Source organism: Scardinius erythrophthalmus (genome assembly GCF_964197995.2).
Source record: "Scardinius erythrophthalmus genome assembly, chromosome: 23".
NCBI lineage: Eukaryota > Metazoa > Chordata > Actinopteri > Cypriniformes > Leuciscidae > Scardinius > Scardinius erythrophthalmus.
Genome location: NC_138243.1, coordinates 3,089,438 through 3,115,057, shown reverse-complemented (window position 1 = coordinate 3,115,057; position 25,620 = coordinate 3,089,438). Strand labels below are relative to the sequence as shown.

The 25,620-nt window shown below is 43.3% G+C and overlaps 1 protein-coding gene across 1 annotated transcript in view; it reads right to left on the bottom strand.

Annotated features, from left to right (window-relative positions):
• Nucleotides 1-25,620, bottom strand: part of megf10 (multiple EGF-like-domains 10) — an 81,010-nt gene that overhangs the window by 6,832 nt on the left and 48,558 nt on the right. Inside the window, exons 9-22 of the mRNA XM_081354440.1 lie at nt 24,631-24,843; nt 17,710-17,884; nt 17,514-17,634; nt 13,028-13,191; nt 12,614-12,716; nt 9,484-9,630; nt 9,264-9,398; nt 8,858-8,986; nt 4,021-4,149; nt 3,788-3,916; nt 3,572-3,700; nt 2,064-2,291; nt 814-929; nt 201-324 (exon numbers count right to left, since the gene is read on the bottom strand). Coding sequence (XP_081210566.1) covers nt 201-324; nt 814-929; nt 2,064-2,291; nt 3,572-3,700; nt 3,788-3,916; nt 4,021-4,149; nt 8,858-8,986; nt 9,264-9,398; nt 9,484-9,630; nt 12,614-12,716; nt 13,028-13,191; nt 17,514-17,634; nt 17,710-17,884; nt 24,631-24,843 — 2,042 coding nt within the window. The remainder of the gene's footprint in view (nt 1-200; nt 325-813; nt 930-2,063; nt 2,292-3,571; nt 3,701-3,787; nt 3,917-4,020; nt 4,150-8,857; nt 8,987-9,263; nt 9,399-9,483; nt 9,631-12,613; nt 12,717-13,027; nt 13,192-17,513; nt 17,635-17,709; nt 17,885-24,630; nt 24,844-25,620) is intronic.

Here is a 25,620-nt window from a genome sequence, read left to right as displayed (position 1 = left end):
ATCGTTAAAATAGGGCCCTAAAGCTGCCAGTGGCGCTCAGGAAACACACATGGATTAAAACTCATATATCAGTTCGAAGACCTTGTTGGACGAGTCATTGTAAAGCAGTTTGAAAATAAAAAAGTCCTGTAAGTTCTGTAAACGCTGGGCTGCCGAGCATTATTATGTTAGGCTGTTCTGTTGGTTGTTGGAGGTCCCACCGAGCTCATCGAAGGATCCGCCCTGCTTCCAGTCGGCCGGTAGAGTTCCTGTGTGATCAAGCAGGGAGAGCCGTTTCCTCGGCTCGGCGTTCTTCAGGTTCACAAACAACTGGTTGTTCTTCGGCTGTCAGGAAAGACAAAAATCAACAATTACATTAGCAAGAGCTTTCTACAACATTCCACATAATTCCTCAATCCTAGATATCTACAGTACAGAGCTGGTCAGTTTGTGCTCTCAAACCATACAGTAGGTTAGCTCAGGTATTAACAATGTTTTTTCTTTAGAAAGGCGGTTTTGGATTTATGAGTAAAATAAGTGCCTGTGGTCAACATTCTTTGAACAGACATTTCCTACATATTTAGTACAAAATACACACCTAATTTTACTCATAACTCAAAAACTGCTTCTAACAACACATAGGCAAGGGAATCCGTAGTGAATTAGCATTCTGGGGTGGCCCAAAAAGTGGCGTCATGACTGAAAAGCTCTATTTAGCATAGCATTATCTTTTGAACAAGTTCCCTACCAGTATAAGCAGCCCATTTATTTCACGAGCTGTTGAACAATTACAGAGTCAGTTAGTAGAGTAAGCAATGAGCCTCTTAAAAACACCTTTGCGTAGGGCAGGTTATTGATGAGCGGCGGGCTGCTGCACTGGGTCAGCGTGTGGTAGCTGGGGTTGGAGAAGTAGTTGCTGTTGGGAAGAACATCAGTCTGCGGGAGCGACTCTGGAAACAGACACAGTTACCACACACTAGCACAGCTGCACCTCTGTGTTCTCTGTGTTAACATCAATAATACTGAACCTGCTGAAGCGTACCTGAAATATCTTTTTTCTTTCCAAATGTGCTTTCTGAATAATAACTGAATATATTTCCCTGTAATCTGCAGCAGTCCAGTGCTCATCTTCTCATTAACAGTTTTTCACTTCATATTCATATTACATAACACTTATTAATGAATTTGACTAAACATGAATTTGCTTCTGTATGTTGGTGCTTATATTCCAGTCTTATAAAAAAGTTCACTTAATATATTATGGATTTTTTCATATGATTACCAGGCACTGCTTCTCAGATCTGCATTGGTTGGATTAAAACTTCATGTTCTTTTGAGTTTGGAAAATTCTGTACACAGTGATCATCAGAATACCTCTTTTCCCGTCCTAGAAAATATCCAGATTTTAGTTTAGTTAAAAATAAGTGCGTTTTAACAGCACTTAAAATATACATAACTGAAAACTAGCAAGCTATATTTGAAAACAGAAGTGCGTCACAAAGCTCAGTGCAAGTGGGCCGTTCTGCCATAGTTTAGTCAACATACAGTAAATCATAAGAATGATTACCAATGTAATTATGACAGTCATTCATAATATGATGTGACAACTAGGGATGCAACGATATGAAATTTTTGACCGATACAGATAATTCTTTATATTTCAAAGCTGATAACCGATATATTGGCCGATAAATCTAAATCCGAGTTTTTTAATAATTTCTGAGAGCCTCATTAAAATCCCAATGTCCCAAACACACAATTATAATGTTCTCATGATTATTTATGTAGCCGATATGGCAGACTTGCGCTGCACGTTAACTGCACTTATACAGTTAAACACTTAACCGTATTTTCCTTTTTTGAAGTGATTCCAATCATATTTCAAACGATTCAAAACCATCATGTTGAACAGTGTGCATCTGAAGTGTATTTATCTGCTTTAATATATCGGCCGATAATGATAGCATTACAAATGAAAGTATATCGGCCGATGCCGATATGGTGGCCGATATGTCGTACATCCCCAGTGACAAATGTAAGACTCGCTGAGCAGATTCATCATTACAGTCATCATCGTGACTGACCTGTGATGGCGTATTCGGTGTTGGCCCTCATGGTGGGTGTGTACGTGACCGCAGGCATAGTGGATTCTTCGCCTTTCTGTTTCTTCCGGTAAATGATGAAGAGGAGGAGGAGGATGAGCACGAGGAGTACCAGGACGATGATTCCTGCAATGGCACCGATCTGATACGAGTCCACGGGCACAGCGGCACTCGTCAAACTGTTGAGATTCCCTACAATGATCACGCCAGCTGAGAAAGACAGGACACATCAGTGTCACACACGTTCAGATGAAGCTTCACTGAGTGTGTGTGTTCGTGTGTGACGGATCCAGACGTCTGTAGCTGTGAAACATCTACACTGGAGCATCTGTGTCAGGGCCGCTTCCTCAGGGAGGCAGTGCACGTGCAAAACAGTGGATGAGAAATATTACAAAGATAAAACAACGCTAATATTACAAAATGTGAAATTGTAATGCTGTTACACATGCTGTTAATGGGAAGACTAATTAAAAAGCAAGTAAACAACTCAGACACTTAATATTATAAAATCAAACTTGAAATGGCCTCAAACATGATGACTGAGGGTTTTAGTGAGCGATCAGCCTGGTGAAGTTAAAGATACATCTTCGTGTCTGTGAACAGTGTTTACCGAGCTTGATCACTGATGAAAATAAGTTGACTATGAATATGTCATATTCATTTGTTAACAAACAAGTATTCATTACTTCAATGGGCTTATTGTTTCTGCCTTCAATAAATACATTATTATCTAACTGTGTGATTTGTAAATGTACAAATCTGAGATAGAAATCAGAGTTTCCTCTGATATCAGATCACTCTAAATTGTAATGTGGACTCATGCATTTTCTGTAAAGCTGCTTTGAAAAGATGTGTATTGTGAAAAGTGCTATACAAATAATTGAATTATATTGAATATTGTGTTACTGCCTTTAGTTATTATTTTGGAATAAATGTAAAAATGATTAAAAACACTAACATAATGAGATTAAACTTGGTTTTAATAAAAATAACATTACATAGTTAATGCAGAAACACAGAACAGAATTGTAAATGTGACAACATTTATTGTAACTGGGACATGAATTTACATTTGTATTAGAAGGTTACACTTTATTTTGAGGTGTCAGTATTACACTAATTATACATTTAAGCACAGAGTAATAATAATTAACTACATAGAGTAGGATGAGGGTTTGGTTTGGGGTTGATTGTATGTAATTATGCATAATAGTTATTAGTATATAATAGTTATTAGTATATAATATAATAGTTATTACTACAGTAACTACATGTAACGTGTAACAATGACACTGTAAAATAAAGTGTTACCAAAAAAAACTTTTGCTCATCATTTCAGCACACCACTGATCTGTTACTGAAGTTGAACTTATTTTGCTATTCTAAAAAACTAGGAAACAATGAGATTTACCCAATTGATCGTTTGCTGATTGTTAGTGAGCTTTGTGAAGTGTAAAAGGCAGCGTTCGTGAGTGCTCATGTAAGGTTACCCTGGTCACAGCGAGTGCCCTTCCAGCCGGGATTACAGTAGCAGGTGCCAGTCATGTGATCACAGGTGGAGTTATTGAGGCAGTCACACACCTGCCGGCAGCCGTATCCATACGTTCCTGCGGGACACTCTGGAAGCCAGTGGGACAATGCTGGATCAGATGTAGACTTGTGCGAGTGCTTATCAAAGTGTGCTTATGAATATGGTCTTTACTCACTCTGTTGACAGTGGCGTCCCATGAAGCCCGTGCGGCAGGTGCAGTGACCGGAGATGTGATCGCAGTCCGCGCCGTTCTCACACTGACACACCAGCACACAGTCCTTCCCGTAGAAGCCCAGCGGACAGCCTGCAGGAGAGGGACGTGTGAGCGCACAGGTTGCAGAGAGAGAGAGAGAGAGAGAGAGAGAGAGAGAGAGAGAGAGAGAGAGAGAGAGAGAGAGGTGAACTCACGCTGTGTGCAGTAGAGCCCCGTCCAGCCGGCCGTACACTTGCACTCGCCGTCGTAAGCGCTGCAGAATGCCCCGTTGTGGCAGTTACAGGTGTGGATGCAGTTAGGACCCCACTGACCTGGAGGACAGGCTACGGGCAAACACACACACACATCACACATCACAACCCTGCAGCAGTGCTGTCCAAACACACACACACACACACACACACACTCCTGCAGCTGGATTTGTGAATTATTATTATAATTATAAAACCATTAATCATTTGATGCACTTATTGTATACATGTTTTTACATTGTACTATACACTACTAGTCAAAAGTTTTGGATCGGTAAGATTTTTAATGTTTTTTAAAATAAGTCTCTTCTGCTCGCCAAGGCTGCATTTATTTCATTAAAAATACAAAACAGACCAGTAATACTGTGAAATATTATTACTATTTAAATCAGATGTTTTCTATGTGAATATATAGTAAAGTGTAATTTATTCCTGTGATCAAAGCTGAATTTTCAGCATCATTACTCCAGTCTTCAGTGTCACATGATCCTTCAGAAATCACTCTAATATGATGATTTGATGATCAAGACACATTTCTCATTATTATCAATGTTGAAAACAGTTATTTACATTTTTATTTCAGGATTCTTTGATGAATAGAACATTCAAAAGAACAGCATTTATCTGAAATCTAAAGCTTTTGTAACATTAAACACTACTGTTTAAAAGTTTGGGGTCAGTAAGAATTTTTATTTTATTTTTGGGGGGAAAGAAATAAAAGAAATCAATACTTTTGTTCATCAAGGATTAATTAAATTGATCAAACGTCACAGTAAAGACATTTATAATGTTACAAAAGATTATATTTCAAATAAATGCTGTTCTTTTGAACTTTTTATTCATCAAAGAATCCTGATCACAGGAATAAATTACATTTTTAAATATATTCAAATAGAAAACAGTCATTTTAAATTGTCATAATATTTAACAACAATATTACTGTTCTTTTTGTATTTTTAACCAAATAAATGCAGCCTTGGTGAGCAGAAGAGACTTCTTTTAAAAACATTACAAATCTTACCAATCCAAAAATTTTGACTGGTAGTGTATATTTAAAAATACCTGTATGTAATTACAGCTGTAATTCATTTCTGTAAGTACAGTGTTGACTCTTCCCTTCCCCCATAAACCACCCTTAAACCGACCCACGCCACCAAACCTGTCCTAACCTTATCCAATGCAATACAATATGAACACAATAAGTACATTTGATGTTAAGGACACCTAATGTAAAAGTGTGACCATAGATTGTGTTTGTGAGAGATTTTTATCTGTTGATGAATGAAACTGTGAGATAAGACCAGATGTACTGCCACTTCAAATGTTTTCTTGCACTCATCGCTTTGGGGAAATAAGCTTGATTCAACACTATCAGTCAAAAGTTGCTGCATTTATTTGATCAAAAATACAGTAAAATCAGTGATATTGTAAAATATTATTACAATTTAAATCAGCTGTTTTCTATGTGAATTTCTATGTGAAGTTTCACATGATCCTTCAGAAATCACTCTAATATGATGATTTGATGCTCAAGAAACATTTCTCATTATTATCGATGTTGAAAACATTTGTGCTGCTCCATATTTCTGTAGAAACCGTAATGCACTACTATTTAAAAGCTTGAGTTAAGATTAAAAAAAGAAAAGAAAAAGAAATTAATACATTTATTTAGCAAGGGCACATTAAATTAATCAAGAGTGACAGTAAAGATATTGTTACAAAAGATTTCCATCTTAAATAAATCCTGTTCATTTAACTGTCTATTTATCAAAGAATGTGGTTTCCACAAAAATAGTAAAGGGCATCAAATCATCATATTAGAATGATTTCGGAAGGATCATTGTGACACTGAAGACTGGAGTAATGATGCTGAATATTCAGCTTTGATCACAGGAATAAATATTAAAATCAAGCGTAGCGTCAGTTCTGGCAGGTCACGTTAGTCAAGCTCGCATCAGCTGACCCTCAGCTGATCCACATCTACCTATAGGAATACGACGCCTATCACTGTATACATATATAAGCTCCTTCAGTATTATCAGCAGCCATCGCGTTTCTCAGGAGCAAATTACCCTCCTCCCTCCCCAGCTCCTCCTCTCTCAGTCAGGATTTGGCATTCTGATTCCCCATGAATCAGAATAAATTCTCGAAATATGTTGTACTTTTTTGAAAAAAAAATTGAATTAAATATATTTCCAAACTTTCATGTTGGTTCTGTTCTGTTTACCCCAAGGGGGGTTATTGCTGCTCTCCCTGCTATTATCCATGCTAGGCTGCATGGATGCGCAGGGAGTTCTCGCCCAGAACGGAACCATACCGCCAATCCAAACTGTATGCTAATTGTCAATCGTATTTGACGGTAGTGGTCCTGACAGAAATACATTAAAATAGAAGACAGCTCTTTTAATAGATTACAAAATATTACTGTTTTTTACTGTATTTTGATCAAATAAATGTGTCCCTGATGAGCATTTAAAAATCTTAATTGGTCTAAACCTTTGACCGGTAGTGTATAACATCATCAGATCATTTCATAACTGCTTCTCTGTATGATCAGCAGGGGGCGCAAAAGACCACAGACCCTCAATGAGGTCAAAGCCCTGGGAAAACTCTGTTTCTGATGCTCCTGAGTGATGAATCAGCCAAACTAGTGTCTAGTGTCACTGAGCAGATGTTCTTAATCTGGACGATCCACCGACAGATGAGAGTTAAGTGTTCAGCTACTTCAGCTGAGCAAATTAAAAGGAACTGAATGTAATTATTCTGTGTACATGTGGAAAGTTTTTTACAATGCAAAAAAAAAAAAAAGTAAAAAAAACAACACCTGCTTCAGGGTCAAAATCAGATCAGATCAGTGCTGGAGACCCAACAGCTGCTACAAATCCCAAATGAAGTTGTTTGAAGAGGGGATACAACCCAGACATCAGGCTTTCCTACCAAGCCCACCTGACCACGAGACTCAAGCCTGACAGCTGCAGAACTGTGCTAACATGAGAGAAAGTGCCTAGACATCCACACTCTCCTCCTTTTATTACAGGCCGACATTAGGTTTCTGATCAGCAGGGGACTTAAAGAAATAGTTTAGTAGTCTGATCAGTTGAGCTGAAGCTGTTGATCAGAAGTGATGAAGCAGCATCACTACGCTGACCTCTGAAGAACCACGGTTAGTCAGGCAGGATGTTTTTTGGGAGATTCCCCGAAAGCACAGTAAAAACTATTAATGGCGAGACACACCAAGCTGACAGTGGGACATCGCCCACCATCAGGCTGTCGTGGCCCGTCTGACAGCTCTGCTTTTGCATGTTCCAGGTTGTATATCCACAGTCCAGTGGCAGCTGCTGGTCTTTTAAAGAGGGGAAGCTCATTTTCGGCCTACATCATAAAAATTTTCCATTTATTTATACGTAAATTCTGCCCTACATTCCTTTTCAAGAAATTGGCTAGCAATTCCGCCAAGCAAATACCAAGAAATAGGTTGCAGCAGTTTGTCTTTCGACTACACTTGCAAAATCCGCGATGGGACTGAGCTCGAATAGCTTCAGCAGCAGCGACTTTTTATAGTACAAAATCGCTGTCAATCAAAAGGAGATGCAGCCTTTGAACAGACCCTCCAATCATCACGCAGAAGCCCGGACAGACCCTCCAATCATCATGAAGAAGCCCGGACAGACCCTCCTCCAATCATCAGGCAGAAGCCGGAGTCCAGGCCAGCCCACTCCTCATTCACTCCAGAGACGCTGAGCGTCCGGGGCGGGACATAATCGCAGCATTTATCCAATGACCGTCTAGTTTCGAAGCACTGAAAAACACTGTTCAAAGCAGCCCTACTGAAGTCAATGGACACTGGGCTTCAACAGGGAAATGCACTGACACTACGGGAATGTCTGAGAAGGAAATCGAGTCAGCCGACCTGCTATATGTAACTGATTCTGAACGAACTCGTCTTTGAGATGAACGTGTTCTAACGCATTTTTAGTCAATCAAATGTTAACACAATAGTACATATTTGACCATTAATCTTTTGACATTATAGGGGAAGCCGAGCTTCCCTTGCAGTCTTAAAGAAATCCCCACTGCCACAGTCCTAGTGTCGGTTTCCCCATTTTTAAAGATGAATATAGACTACTGCCACTTGCAGGTATAGAGAGTTATTTTCTCTAGCTGGCCATTGGCTAAGTCTTTACGGTGAGTTCAAGCACAACTTTTAAGCCCAGACGCACACAACACGAGGCAACAACACAGTCGGCTTTCATTGCCACTAGTTCTTCGGCGTCATGGCCTAAAAAGGATTAGTTCACTTCAGAATTAAATTTTCCTGATAAATTGCTCACCACCACGTCATCCAAGATGTTCATGTCCTTCTTTCATCAGTCGAAAAGAAATGAAGGTTTTTGAGGAAACTATTGTGAGCATTTGTGGTTAAAAGTATAGAAATGTTTATTTTTTTAGAAAATGACATATGGTTTGGCTAGACAAGACTCTTATTCCTCGGCTGGGATCGTGTCGAGACTTTGAAGCTGCACTGAAACTGAAATTTGGACCTTCAACCCATTGGACCCCATTGAGGTCACTATATAGAGAAAAATCCTGGAATGTTTTCCTCAAAAAACCTTTCTACTGAAGAAAGAAAGACATGAACATCTTGAATGACACGGGGGTGTCTTCAGTCAATTCTGAAGTGAACCAATCCTTTAAAGAAGTGATTCTATATTCTACATCTGATAAAGCAAGAGCTTGAAGAGTTGATCAAGAGCATTTAGTGAGTGCACAGAATACTGACGCTGTGAGCAGTCACTGCCGATCCAGCCGGGGTAACACTGACACGAGCCGTCGAAGGGGTTACAGGTGCCGTTATGAGTGCAGGTGCAGCTCCACGCACAGTTCTTGCCAAACCGGCCACTGGGACACACTGCAGACAGACAGACAGACAGACAGACAGACAGACAGACAGAGCAGGACATCAGTACCACGGCCCAGTGAGAGGACTATAAGAACACACACTGGAAAATGGGAATGGAAAACAAAAAGAACTGAAAGAATAAATGCTGTGCAGAAGACACACAACATAAACACATTAAGTACATTGCACTTATTTTTAGATGTAAGTACATAGAACTTAAAGCCACTTAATATAAAGTGGGACCGACAGCTGTACTGTAGCAGTGAGTGAGAGGGGCTTTTCTTGCCTTCGTTGCAGAGCGCCCCTTTAAAGCCAGGCTGACAGTCACACTGGCCGGTCACATGATGACAGGGGCCCTTGCTGCGGACGCAGTGCGGACAGGCCTGGCTACAGCGGTGGCCGAAGAAGCCCGGAGAACAGACTGGGAAACACCAGGAGAACAGAGCGGATGAGAAAACAGACATGTTGTCATGGGACAGACACAGGTGGTGTGTGTGAGCACTCACTGCGCTGGCAGGTGGTTCCTCTGAATCCAGGCGCGCACTCGCACGCGCCCTCGTCCGGGGAGCAGGACGCCCCGTTCTTACAGTTACAGGACAGGGAGCAGTTCGGCCCCCAGCGGCCCTCAGCACACATGCTGTCACAGTGAATGCCTGTGAGAAACACACACACACGCTGACTGGATGATCCCACAACACACACTCACAAAAACACAACATTACTTTTATAATCCAGATAACCATTTAGAAAACTTTTTTTATAGCATTCAAGTCTGTGATTTTGTACTGAGAACTATGAGATGTTCACGAGTTCACCTGCCCATCCAGTCCTAATGAAAGATGGTAAACAGTTTGGCCTGCTGTCCTGGTCTCGAGCTCTGAGCTAATTAAGGGAAGGTGATGGAGGCATTGCCAGAAAAGAAACTCCTGCTTATATACGCTCATGATAATGACTGACAGGTAGTGATGGGAGAATCATAACTTTTTGAAGCTCTGAATCAGTTGAACCAATAGCTTTCTTAAATGATTATGTGAGTTTGACTTAACGCAATCTGTGCCTGACAAAAGCAATGCATTCTGGTTAGAAAGTTTGACCGGCTCACGAAGTACTGTGAGAGCGAGACGAGACCAGCCGCCTGGATTAGACGCTGCAGTTTCACGATTGTTCAGATTCAATGAAGACAATGATCACATGCTTTTCTTGCTCCCTTTCAAAAGGGAACTCGCGTTGCGTCCCATTGGGGTCGCTATGGGGGAATGCCTTTGGCGTGACTGGCGTCCGAAGTGGAAATCTAAACACGACATGAAGGCACTACAGGTGAGACGGAGAGTATAAAAGGGCACCTGTGCAATACGTCATCCTCTTATTGTCTTCAGGATACCGTGTGTTTGAACGTGCGTTCTGAAAAGGCAAGTTTATAATATGTCCAGCACTAGCACTGTGAATTTTAGAATGTGTGTTCATCAGTGTGAGCGTTTTCTGACACCTGATGACGATATGTGCATTATGTGTATGGGTGAGGAGCATGCATTTCCTCTTAGGAAACTTCGCTCTCATCTGTCCCTTATCTTGAGGGAATCGGGACAGCCACCTGTGCCCCGCGGTTTAGACCTGCCGTGGAAACCAGAAGGACCTGGACCAGAGCCAGGGACTCCCCCCTGATGTGGTGGAGGAGCTGCGCCGCACTGTAGATTTGGTTCTCCGCGCCCACCACACAGTCTCGATCGGTCTATGGCAGCCATGGTGGCGACGGAGGAACATCTCTGGGTGAACCTGGCTGACATCGGGGAGAGAATCCTTCCTCCTCGATGCGCCGGTTCCGCCTTCCGAGCTTTTTGGCACATCCGTTGAGACGGTGGTCGCAAAGTCGGGAGGCGAAGGCGCGCTCTTAAGTCCTTCATGCTGCGCCGGTCCAAGCCCACGCCTCAAGCCACGAAGGGGGCTGGCTCATTCCGGTCTGAGGATCGGAGACGAGACCAGAAAGCGAGCGCCACCTCTCATGCTCCCCCTCCCTTGAGGTGAGTTTAGAAAGAAGCGAGGTAACAGCAGGGAAGTGTTCCAGAACGATCGCCCTGAGCGGCGTTCTGGGGCTCCAGAGGCTAACTAACATGCTAACTCCGTTCTTGAGAAGCTCCAGTCTATGACTGCTGGTGTTGACCACTGGGATGAGGACTCATTTGTCCAGTCCTTTGACTTAGCTCAGCCAATAGGGCACTCGTTCCTTCAGCAGTGCAGCGAGGGTATTCCGTTCCCCATAGCGACCTCAAGAGGACACCCTTTTGAAAGGGAACGTCTCAGGTTACGCATCTAACCATGGTTCCCTGAGAATAGGGAACGAGACACTGTGTCCCTTTGCCATGCTATCGGCATTCCTGCACACGTCTCCTTCAGACAAGAAGTGGATGACGAATTGTACAGGAGCCCTTTTATACTCTCAGCTGTAGTGACTTCATGAGCTGCCGCCTGCCAATGTAAAAGTTCATTGTCGTGTTTAGATTTCCACTTCAGACACCGGTCACGCCAAAGGCATTTCCCAATAGCGACCCCAATGGGACACAGCGCAAGTTCCCTATTCTCAGGGAACCATGGTTACATCCGTGACCTGAGACGTTTATTCATTCAGCTTAGCTGGTGCTCACAAATAAGTTTTTTTTTTATAACAGTAAAAACTCTTTTCATGGAACTCTAATGTTACATTGTGTTTTAGGATTTAGGAACCTAGTTACCAATGTGCAGGCTCAGTGTTTGTGAAGTGTCACATGACTTCAGTCTAAAGGCATGTTCACACCAAGGATGATAACTATAAAGTTTTGACAATCACTCTAATTTATGAAAATAGAGAAGTCTTCATCATAACAATAACGATAATGACACAGAGGAACAATATTGTTGGAATGACTTTCAGAAGAATTTTTCCTCTTAAGCGATAAAAACCTTGACAGCCAATCAGAATCCGTCCTGCATTAAAGAGCTCAAACTTTTAAAGCGACAGACGACCAAACCGCAGGGCATGCTAATAATAAACAGAACGCTGGAGTGGATGTTAATATAGTTATGGTTACAGTTATCTTTCTTGTTGTGAACAGCCCTGAGCCCACTGACCGTCAGGCGGTGTTTAACAAGCTCTGCTGTCAAAGACAAATGATTAAACATGTCGTCCTGTGTGTCTGAAGCTCAGTGGGTGAAGCAGCTCTGTGGGAGAGAGTCATGACAAAACACGGACAAAAGCTCTTTGAGAGTGAGTGTGTGTTGCTAGGCGATGAGAGGACGCTGGAGATCATTCTAGTGCAGCAGGCCTGAGGAAACACTGCTGACATCATCAGTATGCCGTCGGTGTCGGGATCAACCCAGAGGAATGTGTGGGAGAGGGGGTATCCACCTTCATGAGCCTGTGCATCAGTCCTCAGCCTTACAATCAAACAGACCAAAACCTTCTCAAGAAAAAAATGAAGATGTACTTCTGAAGAACTTTCTTACGAACTTATCTTAAGAATTTTCTTTCTTAAGAAGATTTCTGTGAATCCGGCCCCAGGGACTTTGGGCCAGAGGTGGGAATTACTTTTTAAAGCAGTAATCTTTTAAAAAGCAAATGATAAAAATATAAGTTATCCTGAAAGTCCAGCACACATTCATCACCTGTCCAGCCGGCCAGACAGCGGCAGTGTCCCGTTGAGGGCTGACACCCGTCCGCATGACTGCAGTCACAGCGCTCACGACAGTCCAATCCATACGTCCCGTCCTGCACATACCATCAGGTCATTGAGGGACACTTATTTCAACTAAAATAGTTATTTTGCACATGAATTTGACGATAATTTTTTTTATAAATTGTATATGAGAATGCACTTTAAAATAACTGTTCATCAGACTGAAGGAATGATGCCTTATAGGTGAAGGCCAAAAATATGGAAAATAATTGAGAGGTAATATATAACACCGGTTCAGTATTATTATAATGAATGCAGCAGAATATAAGAAGGTGACATAAAGGCATGTATAACTGAACATTAAGACAGTACAGGGTTTGATATTTCTCTGTGAATCGCAGACCTGACAGTGCTGATCACAGCGGTCTCCTCTCCAGCCCGGAGTACAGGTGCACCTCCCGTCCAGAGCGTCACACGCGCCTCCGTTACTGCAGGCACACGTCAGGTTACAGCCCAGACCCCACAAGCCACTGGGGCAGTTAATGGAGCAGTCCACCCCGTGCCACCCTGAAACAACAGCGTTGGAAATCATAAAAGCACTAAAAACACTGCAAGAGCTAAGACACGTGAACGAAACCCATAACAGTGTTTCCGAAACATGACAGTGATTACCATGTGATCAGATTACCTGAAAGAAAGGTAAACTAGTTCCTAGGGCTTCTCTTTGTATACATAGCCCTCATTTCCAGGTGCTCTTTGTCAGATCTCGCCATTATTTCAATGCTTGTACTGTTTAATGTGTTTGTTTCCTAAGAAGTGTGTACCTGAGTTTATTTTGACTATTGTTACAAGGGCTGCCCTCTAATAGTCAATCAAAGGCTAGTCTATGAGAAGCCTGTAGCCAGTTGGTCACAGGAAAAAAAAAAGTTGTGCAGTCTGTGAAGGACAGATCGTAACACAGCTACACTGACAGAGATCAACAATCAGCACATGAATCTCAACAATGGTGACAATCAAAAGTTTCATGTCGCAATGCAGGATAGTATAAAACTCACAGCATGCACTGCAGTATGAATAATTTTTTGAAAAGATTCATGAAAAGATTCATGTGCTGATTGTTGATATCTCTGTGTTTCTACAAGACAGCATTGCTCTGTTTTTTTGTTGTTGTGCATGATGTGTTTAAAAAAATTGTCATTGTAATTCTTTGAAGTGAAGTGAAGCTTGAAGTGAATGAACAGGGTATATGACAATTTTGTTGTCATCGTCAATATAACAAACTGCATTCAAAAATCATGTGTGTATACAAGTGTGGCTTACAAGAACAGTTCAAGCAGAATGAGAAAACAATGTTAAAAAGTCAAGGGTCAGGAGCCCAACTAAAGCAAACACTGATCTCCATAATGGTAACTTCAAACCAAACATTTTCAATTAAACATCTCAATAACAACTTCTGTTGTAGTTCTTGTGTTTCTCTATTTTCTGTTCTTGTGTCCCTCTTTCCTTCAGTGATTCTGCTTGTTAACCCCCTGGGGTCGGCCGTCTCTCTCAATGTGAAGATGTCTCAAACGCGACAGAAAATGATCTGTAACTCAGCGGATGCTTGTCACTGTGACATGAAACATATGTCTTTACAAAAACAAATATTCTCTGTTTAAGTAATCCGTACGAAAGCAACGACATGTACAGTTTCTCAAACGGGTCCTCATTAACTCCATCTCAATAACAACTTCTGTTGTAGTTCTTGTGTTTCTCTATTTTCTGTTCTTGTGTCCCTCTTTCCTTCAGTGATTCTGCTTGTTAACCCCCTGGGGTCGGCCGTCTCTCTCAATGTGAAGATGTCTCAAACGCGACAGAAAATGATCTGTAACTCAGCGGATGCTTGTCACTGTGACATGAAACATATGTCTTTACAAAAACAAATATTCTCTGTTTAAGTAATCCGTACGAAAGCAACGACATGTACAGTTTCTCAAACGGGTCCTCATTAACTCCACACCAAGGCGCGCACGAGCGACTGACATGCAAATAATCCACGTGAAGGAACGCAGATCTGTAAACGCCCATTACCTCTAAAACAAAGAATCAGAGACTCCAGTGACGTACTGTTTATCCTCGAGTTTGGAAGACAGTGTTTGTGCTGTGCTGTTTACCTTGGATTTACCTCAGAAGAATTAGAAGAATACAATTTGATTATGAGAAAGATTTTTAAAGGTAAGACACTCATTATAGTAAGCATATTCTTGATGCATAAACTTTACACTGAAGCTACTAGTTAAACTGGTGCCAGACTAAAATGTACATTATGAAATGAGATTGGAGTAAAAACATGAAGCCTAATGCTAAATGTATATACATGTACGACACAAGGATGTTTTTATGTTCGATAATAAAACACAGCATGATATAAAAGTAGGCTAGTATGAGTGTTTATTCTAATATGGTGAATATTATAATGTTTAGACCCGTGTTTACTGTTAAATATTGTGTTTGTGGATATCTGATCAAACGTAGATATGTGTGTGTGTGTGTGTGTGTGTGTGTGTGTGTATGTGTGTGTGTGTGTGTGTGTGTGTGTGTGTGTGTGTGTGTGTGTGTATGTATTTTGTACATTTTAAATTTTAACCAGAAAAATCTAAAATGTATTCCCAAAATCGTGCAGCCCTATAGTTTCTCTTGATATCAACATGGTCACAGCTGTGTGGTTTTTTTGTTTGTTTTTACAGGGACCAGATGCCACTGATGAGACCTACTGACTTCAACATTCACATGAGTCTCTGTACATGAACATGGTAAAGTGAAAAATCAAACACCTTGAAAATGACAGGTTGTACTATGTTTCAGGAATGGCACAAAGGTGTGTGACTGTTCAAGTCTTTAGATCAGTGTGCTAAATAATGATTTTTTTGTCCTTTGTTGTGTATATTTGGATTATGTTGTGTTGTAAATAAATCCAAACAATAAAAAAGCCATTCATTTTTAAATCTCTCCTCATTCTTTGTGCAAGGTTGCTCAGAATGATAGGGCCTGATAGCACCTAATAGGGCCATTATGGGAGGGTCTTTGTTTTTCTCAGGTGTGAAACACACCAATATTCATGATTATTCACACCTCCTCGCATAAAGCTTTCTTACACAAAACATGTCAAACAATTTTTAAATCAATATATTGTTTTATCTGAATGAGTTGTCAGGATGATTTTCACATAGTTTTGGATCAAATATTCTAGGCTATGTGATACAATTTTCAAACGTCTTGTGAATAAATAATCAGTATGGGTTTCATGACCTTATTTCAGTGACTTTTTTTTTCACAAACCACCCATAAACATCATTATCTCAAAACTACAAACTTTTACATACATGCTGCTGACATATTATTGTAGCAGATTTTGTGCTGAATACAGTGTAATCAGACTTTAGCCATGAAAATGTCACAAGTAACAGAAATAAGCACAAATGTCAGAGCATGTGAGAACACCTCCAGGGCCCAGAAAACACCTCAGACCCCAGAGCAGGTGTTCATCACTAATGCTCAACAATCACTTACATATTCACATAATTGTCTCACGGCAACACTGCGGCAATGATACTTTTACTCTCTGTGGTGTGGATTTTCCTGTGGGGCTGAAAAGGTTAACAGTGTAAGATAAAAAGACACACCCACTAAATGTATTTTAACAGTAATAAACTGTAAGTTAAAAACAGCTATAAACTAGGACAGTAGGCAGTAGTTTACTGTAAAATGTATTTTTTTTGGGTCACCATTGTGCTGAAGAGTAGAGCCTGTGCTTTAGTCCAGCAGAAGATCTACAAACATTGATGATATGCTGCATGTTGCTTTTTTTAACAGGCAGAGACTGTGTAGTTGCTGGTCCAGTGGAAATCTCTTTATTTAAAATATTAGTTTAGTGGTCTCAAATGAAATAAGTTCACAATAATACTTTTCTCACATTATTTGTGCATTATAAATATTAGTTAATAAATTTAAACTGCAGTTGGTCAATTTAAGGCAGTTGGTTTCTGCAAATGAAATGAGTTAACTAATTTAGTGCACGGTACATTTACAGTAACATACTGTAGATTACAGTAAAGAACTGTACAATTAACAATAAATTTGACAGTATTTTACTGTAAAAAAGCCTGGTACGGTCTAACAATGTAATTATTACAGTATGTCAGGCAGAAAAGCCAAACATTCGCCTGTCATTCATCTACCTAAAACATGGCTTAGCCTATTAAGCCTAACGTTAACCACTTTACATCATGGCCGCTCTATTATTAGGCACATATCCTAGTGTTCATGTGGAGTGAAGCTCAATTAATACCACAGAGACTGTGGTTTAACATATGCGTTTAACATAACATGTCATTTAGCATGACATGTTTAACATATGCGTTTATCTCTATAGGTACTCATCACTGAACTGCAGAGTCGACCTCATCGTTGCAGTCGACACTGACTCTACACTGGTCTATTAATGAATTATTAAAATGTTCACACAGTCTCTGTGGTGTTTTTTTGACACATTCATAATCATTACTTTTTCCAGTGCTCTCCCACAAGCTTTGCGTTCACTTGAGTGTTTAATGTATATTGTAAAGGCTCATTATTATGGTTTAGTATTTCTCTGTAAAGTAGAACAATATTAGCAATGTTACTTTTAATATTCTTTCTCAGCCCTGAAACTCAAACGATTTTGCTGCTTGAAGATGCTGAATCAAATACACCTCCATTCCTGAGGCCTCATGGAAACACACCTTGTCAGGGTAGATAAGCAACTTCACACCAAAGACAACTGAACAAGCCTACTGAGTTCTTCAGGATTACTAGAAAGTTGATCAGGGTTGGAGTTTAAATCTGCAGGACAGTGAGTTGGAGAGAATTACCTGCTTGACAGGAACAGGATCCATCAATGGGAGAGCAGATGGCTGCGTTCTTACAGGAGCAGAGAGAGGAGCAGTTGATGCCGTATGTGCCCGCAGGGCAGACCGAGGAGCAATCTGAGCCCTGTAATCATGACCACACATCAGTGACCGGTTCCAGCATACACACACTCAGTCTGTTTAAGATAAGATGAAGTACCTTATATCCCGGTGCGCAGACACATTCTCCGCTCACGCTGTGGCAGTCTGCTCCGTTCTGACAGTGACAGACCTCCTGACACGCCTCCCCAAAGAAACCAGGAGCACACGTCTCGTTACAGTACAACCCCGACCACCCCGACCGGCACGAACACTCACCTGACATGGGGTGACAGCTGAGAGAGACGACACATTCAGTGACCATCGAGTCTGAAGCGCATATACCCCTACAGGCCACCAAACTGTAGTTTTGGGTCTGTGAACTTATCCTAGTGCAACAATTCCCAAACTGTTTTGACGTCAAATAATGCACTGTAAAACCTAACAGTTATATGTACTAACTGCACTCAAATTTTACCGAAAGTTATGTGGATGTTATGTGGAACTGAATGAGTTACAGAAAATCTCTAGTCCCCAGCATGATAACTGGATAATAATTGTGCTGATTGAGCATTAGTGATGAACACCTGCTGTTAACAAGCAGAATCACTGAAGGAAAGACGAACACAAGAACTACAACTGACTTCCAAGCCACAGCCTTAGATGAAATCAGCTGAAGATAAAAGACTAAATATCTCAAGATATCAGCAGAGGAGGATTAAAAAAAAACTCACAAACAGCATTACCAGCTTCACTTATTACCAACCCGATTTACTTTATTTCTGTCAGACATCTACAGAAGTTCTATATCCCCTGTGGCGTGGCCTAAGCTTTTGTCCTTAAAGTCACCATGAAATCAAATTTTACAATTTTGTATTTTTATATGTAATATTGTAGTGTTTATTACCAATGATTTATCTGTGCACTTCATTAATTTTTAAAAATTCATGTGCCCTTATATTCTTTAATCAAATACATTATCCTTCCCTCCGCCCTCGAAACGACTTCTCTTCTCTTCCTGTCATGTGCTATGGTGCGAGGGGCGTGGCAACTCCCCTCAAACCGTTAGTCTGCTATGAGCGAGAGATTGAGAGGAGGAGCGCTAAAGTAAAACCCTGCCCTCTATTGACTTTAATGTCATTTTTTTCCTTACATTACTTTTACTTTTATACTTTAAGTAGTTTTGAAACCAGTTCTTCAACACTTTTACTTGAGTAAAAAGCTTGAGTTGATACTTCAACTTCTACAGAAGTCTTTTTAAACCCTAGTTTCTATACTTCTACCTGAGTAATGTGAATACTTTTGACACCTCTGGTTGTTTGTGGAGTTGTTTAATCCTCCTCTGCTGAGATCTTGAGAGATTTAATGTTTTATCTTCTGTTGATTTCATCTAAGGCAGTGGCTGAAGTCAGTTGTAGTTCTTGTGTTTCTCTTTTTTCTGTTCTTGTTGTTCATCTTTCCTTCAGTGATTCTGCTTGTTAACAGCAGGCGTTCATCACTAATGCTCAATCATCACTTAATTAATCACTTCATTTCTTGACTGCAATATATATCTTCTTTTAGTGAACTCAACAGATATAATTTCAGAGTACTCATAACTATTGGTGTCTAGAATTACACTGAACAAAATTATAAATGCAACACTTTTGTTTTTGCCCCCATTTTTCATAAGCTGAACTCAAAGATCTAAGACTTTTTCTATGTACACAAAAGGCCTATTTCTCTGCTTACTGCAGGAATGTCCACCAGAGCTGTTGCCCGTGAATTGAATGTTCATTTCTCTACTATTAGCCGTATGGGTGTGACAGGGTGTGTGTCTCACCTGTGTGTGTTATTGGCGTGACAGGGTGTGTGTCTCACCTGTGTGTGTTATTGGCGTGAGACACAGGGTGTGTGTCTCACCTGTGTGTGTTATTGGCGTGACAGGGTGTGTGTCTCACCTGCGTGTGTTATTGGCGTGACAGGGTGTGTGTCTCACCTGTGTGTGTTATTGGCGTGACAGGGTGTGTGTCTCACCTGTGTGTGTTATTGGCGTGACAGGGTGTGTGTCTCACCTGTGTGTGTTACTGGCGTGACAGGGTGTGTGTCTCACCTGTGTGTGTTATTGGCGTGACAGGGTGTGTGTCTCACCTGTGTGTGTTATTGGCGTGACAGGGTGTGTGTCTCACCTGTGTGTGTTACTGGTGTGACAGGGTGTGTGTCTCACCTGTGTGTGTTATTGGTGTGACAGGGTGTGTGTCTCACCTGTGTGTGTTATTGGCGTGACAGGGTGTGTGTCTCACCTGTGTGTGTTATTGGCGTGACAGGGTGTGTGTTTCACCTGTGTGTGTTATTGGCGTGACAGGGTGTGTGTCTCACCTGTGTGTGTTATTGGTGTGACAGGGTGTGTGTCTCACCTTTGTGTGTTATTGGTGTGACAGGGTGTGTGTCTCACCTGTGTGTGTTAGTGGCGTGACAGGGTGTGTGTCTCACCTGTGTGTGTTACTGGCGTGACAGGGTGTGTGTCTCATCTGTGTGTGTTATTGGCGTGACAGGGTGTGTGTCTCACCTGTGTGTGTTATTGGCGTGACAGGGTGTGTGTCTCACCTGTGTGTGTTATTGGCGTGACAGGGTGTGTGTCTCACCTGTGTGTGTTATTGGCGTGAGACACAGGGTGTGTGTCTCACCTGTGTGTGTTATTGGCGTGACAGGGTGTGTGTCTCACCTGCGTGTGTTATTGGCGTGACAGGGTGTGTGTCTCACCTGTGTGTGTTATTGGCGTGACAGGGTGTGTGTCTCACCTGTGTGTGTTATTGGCGTGACAGGGTGTGTGTCTCACCTGTGTGTGTTACTGGCGTGACAGGGTGTGTGTCTCACCTGTGTGTGTTATTGGCGTGACAGGGTGTGTGTCTCACCTGTGTGTGTTATTGGCGTGACAGGGTGTGTGTCTCACCTGTGTGTGTTACTGGTGTGACAGGGTGTGTGTCTCACCTGTGTGTGTTATTGGTGTGACAGGGTGTGTGTCTCACCTGTGTGTGTTATTGGCGTGACAGGGTGTGTGTCTCACCTGTGTGTGTTATTGGCGTGACAGGGTGTGTGTTTCACCTGTGTGTGTTATTGGCGTGACAGGGTGTGTGTCTCACCTGTGTGTGTTATTGGTGTGACAGGGTGTGTGTCTCACCTTTGTGTGTTATTGGTGTGACAGGGTGTGTGTCTCACCTGTGTGTGTTAGTGGCGTGACAGGGTGTGTGTCTCACCTGTGTGTGTTACTGGCGTGACAGGGTGTGTGTCTCATCTGTGTGTGTTATTGGCGTGACAGGGTGTGTGTCTCACCTGTGTGTGTTATTGGCGTGACAGGGTGTGTGTCTCACCTGTGTGTGTTATTGGCGTGACAGGGTGTGTGTCTCACCTGTGTGTGTTATTGGCGTGACAGGGTGTGTGTCTCACGTGTGTGTGTAATTGGCGTGAGACACAGGGTGTGTGTCTCACCTGTGTGTGTTATTGGTGTGACAGGGTGTGTGTCTCACCTGTGTGTGTTATTGGCGTGACAGGGTGTGTGTCTCACCTGCGTGTGTTATTGGCGTAACAGGGTGTGTGTCTCACGTGTGTGTGTTATTGGCGTGAGACACAGGGTGTGTGTCTCACCTGTGTGTGTTATTGGTGTGACAGGGTGTGTGTCTCACCTGTGTGTGTTATTGGTGTGACAGGGTGTGTGTCTCACCTGTGTGTGTTATTGGCGTGACAGGGTGTGTGTCTCACCTGTGTGTGTTATTGGCGTGACAGGGTGTGTGTCTCACCTGTGTGTGTTACTGGTGTGACAGGGTGTGTTTCTCAGTGTGTTATTGGCGTGACAGGGTGTGTGTCTCACCTGTGTGTGTTATTGGCGTGAGACACAGGATGTGTGTCTCACCCTTGTGTGTTATTGGTGTGACAGGGTGTGTGTCTCAACTGTGTGTGTTATTGGCGTGACAGGGTGTGTGTCTCACCTGTGTGTGTTATTGGCGTGACAGGGTGTGTGTCTCACCTGTGTGTGTTACTGGTGTGACAGGGTGTGTGTCTCACCTGTGTGTGTTATTGGTGTGACAGGGTGTGTGTCTCACCTGTGTGTGTTACTGCCGTGACAGGGTGTGTGTTATTGTGTGTCTCACAATAACACACTGTGTGTGTTATTGGTGTGACAGGGTGTGTGTCTCACCTGTGTGTGTTACTGCCGTGACAGGGTGTGTGTTATTGTGTGTCTCACCTGTGTGTGTTACTGGCGTGACAGGGTGTGTGTCTCACCTGTGTGTGTTATTGGCGTGACAGGGTGTGTGTCTCACCTGTGTGTGTTACTGGCGTGACAGGGTGTGTGTCTCACCTGTGTGTGTTATTGGCGTGACAGGGTGTGTGTCTCACCTGCGTGTGTTATTGGTGTGACAGGGTGTGTGTCTCACCTGTGTGTGTTACTGGCGTGACAGGGTGTGTGTCTCACCTGCGTGTGTTATTGGTGTGACAGGGTGTGTGTCTCACCTGTGTGTGTTACTGGCGTGACAGGGTGTGTGTCTCACCTGCGTGTGTTATTGGCGTGACAGGGTGTGTGTCTCACCTGCGTGTGTTATTGGCGTGACAGGGTGTGTGTCTCATCTGCGTGTGTTATTGGCGTGACAGGGTGTGTGTCTCACCTGCGTGTGTTACTGGCTTGACAGGGTGTGTGTCTCACCTGCGTGTGTTACTGGCGTGACAGGGTGTGTGTCTCACCTGTGTGTGTTATTGGCGTGACAGGGTGTGTGTCTCACCTGCGTGTGTTACTGGCGTGACAGGGTGTGTGTCTCACCTGCGTGTGTTACTGGCGTGACAGGGTGTGTGTCTCACCTGTGTGTGTTATTGGCGTGACAGGGTGTGTGTCTCACCTGTGTGTGTTATTGGCGTGACAGGGTGTGTCTCTCACCTGCGTGTGTTATTGGCGTGACAGGGTGTGTGTCTCACCTGTGTGTGTTATTGGCGTGACAGGGTGTGTGTCTCACCTGTGTGTGTTATTGGCGTGACAGGGTGTGTGTCTCACCTGTGTGTGTTATTGGCGTGACAGGGTGTGTGTCTCACCTGTGTGTGTTATTGGCGTGACAGGGTGTGTGTCTCACCTGCGTGTGTTACTGGCTTGACAGGGTGTGTGTCTCACCTGCGTGTGTTACTGGCGTGACAGGGTGTGTGTCTCACCTGTGTGTTTTATTGGCGTGACAGGGTGTGTGTCTCACCTGTGTGTGTTATTGGCGTGACAGGGTGTGTGTCTCACCTGTGTGTGTTATTGGCGTGAGACACAGGGTGTGTGTCTCACCTGCGTGTGTTACTGGCTTGACAGGGTGTGTCTCTCACCTGCGTGTGTTATTGGCGTGACAGGGTGTGTGTCTCACCTGTGTGTGTTATTGGCGTGACAGGGTGTGTGTCTCACCTGTGTGTGTTATTGGCGTGACAGGGTGTGTGTCTCACCTGTGTGTGTTATTGGCGTGACAGGGTGTGTGTCTCACCTGCGTGTGTTACTGGCTTGACAGGGTGTGTGTCTCACCTGCGTGTGTTACTGGCGTGACAGGGTGTGTGTCTCACCTGTGTGTGTTATTGGCGTGACAGGGTGTGTGTCTCACCTGCGTGTGTTACTGGCGTGACAGGGTGTGTGTCTCACCTGCGTGTGTTACTGGCGTGACAGGGTGTGTGTCTCACCTGTGTGTGTTACTGGCGTGACAGGGTGTGTGTCTCACCTGTGTGTGTTATTGGCGTGACAGGGTGTGTGTCTCACCTGCGTGTGTTACTGGCGTGACAGGGTGTGTGTCTCACCTGCGTGTGTTACTGGCGTGACAGGGTGTGTGTCTCACCTGCGTGTGTTACTGGCGTGACAGGGTGTGTGTCTCACCTGCGTGTGTTACTGGCGTGACAGGGTGTGTGTCTCACCTGTGTGTGTTATTGGCGTGACAGGGTGTGTGTCTCACCTGCGTGTGTTACTGGCGTGACAGGGTGTGTGTCTCACCTGCGTGTGTTACTGGCGTGACAGGGTGTGTGTCTCACCTGCGTGTGTTACTGGCGTGACAGGGTGTGTGTCTCACCTGCGTGTGTTACTGGCGTGACAGGGGCACTTCCTGTCACACCTGAGGCCGTAGAGACCGTCGGCACAGACTCGCTCCTCACATCTCTCACCGGTGTATCCCTGCTCACACACACAGGCTCCGCTCACGTGATAGCACTGCGCACCGTTCACCTGTGTGTTTTATTGGCGTGACAGGGTGTGTGTCTCACCTGTGTGTGTTATTGGCGTGACAGGGTGTGTGTCTCACCTGTGTGTGTTATTGGCGTGAGACACAGGGTGTGTGTCTCACCTGCGTGTGTTACTGGCTTGACAGGGTGTGTCTCTCACCTGCGTGTGTTATTGGCGTGACAGGGTGTGTGTCTCACCTGTGTGTGTTATTGGCGTGACAGGGTGTGTGTCTCACCTGTGTGTGTTATTGGCGTGACAGGGTGTGTGTCTCACCTGTGTGTGTTATTGGCGTGACAGGGTGTGTGTCTCACCTGCGTGTGTTACTGGCTTGACAGGGTGTGTGTCTCACCTGCGTGTGTTACTGGCGTGACAGGGTGTGTGTCTCACCTGTGTGTGTTATTGGCGTGACAGGGTGTGTGTCTCACCTGCGTGTGTTACTGGCGTGACAGGGTGTGTGTCTCACCTGCGTGTGTTACTGGCGTGACAGGGTGTGTGTCTCACCTGTGTGTGTTACTGGCGTGACAGGGTGTGTGTCTCACCTGTGTGTGTTATTGGCGTGACAGGGTGTGTGTCTCACCTGCGTGTGTTACTGGCGTGACAGGGTGTGTGTCTCACCTGCGTGTGTTACTGGCGTGACAGGGTGTGTGTCTCACCTGCGTGTGTTACTGGCGTGACAGGGTGTGTGTCTCACCTGTGTGTGTTATTGGCGTGACAGGGTGTGTGTCTCACCTGCGTGTGTTACTGGCGTGACAGGGTGTGTGTCTCACCTGCGTGTGTTACTGGCGTGACAGGGTGTGTGTCTCACCTGCGTGTGTTACTGGCGTGACAGGGTGTGTGTCTCACCTGCGTGTGTTACTGGCGTGACAGGGGCACTTCCTGTCACACCTGAGGCCGTAGAGACCGTCGGCACAGACTCGCTCCTCACATCTCTCACCGGTGTATCCCTGCTCACACACACAGGCTCCGCTCACGTGATAGCACTGCGCACCGTTCACACACACACACGTCTGACTGCAGCCCACGCCATACGTGCCAACCGGGCACTGGTCCTGACACCTGCCAACACACACACACACACACTTCAGTCACAGACTATATACAAATAGCGAGTTCTTCTTTCATTGTCACCATAATTAACAAAGTGTTATTGTTTAATGAGGTCATTCGTAAAGAGTTAAATAATACTTTGTTAACAACTTATTAACTGCAAATAGTTCTCACTTTAGATTAGATCACGGAAAATTACATTAATTAAGTGCTTTAAACCAAACTTTATGTTAATACATTAAAGTCCCCATGAAATCAAAATTGACCCTATTTACTTTGTTAGCGCATATTACTAGTCTTGTGGTGAACAATTAATCCGTGCAAGAAAATATTTAAAAAAACATTTTTTTACCATGGTAATCTTTAATCAAAATCTGAAAATGCCCCTCCCCTCTGCATTGGAGGACCTTCTCTGATGACGTAGGTTTGAGGAATTGGTTTGGGCAACGCTCAACCACTCCCCTCAAACCGTTAGTCTGCTATGAGCAGAGATGGAGAGGAGGAGCGCTAGAGTAAAACCCTGCCCTCTGTTCAATATTCCTTTTCACTGGGAAATACGTCATAACACTGGAGAAAAGTCGTTTGCAACTTCCGGTTCACGGGGACTTTAAGCCTATCCCTAAAGCAAAACATAACCACCTAAAATAATTCAATAAATAATGCTGTCAATATGAATTACATACAAATACTCATAAGATCAAGTTAAAATACATCAGTAAGAATCAGGGGTAGGTTTAGAGAAAAAATATACAGTTTGTACTGTGTAAAACTCATTATTTCTATGCA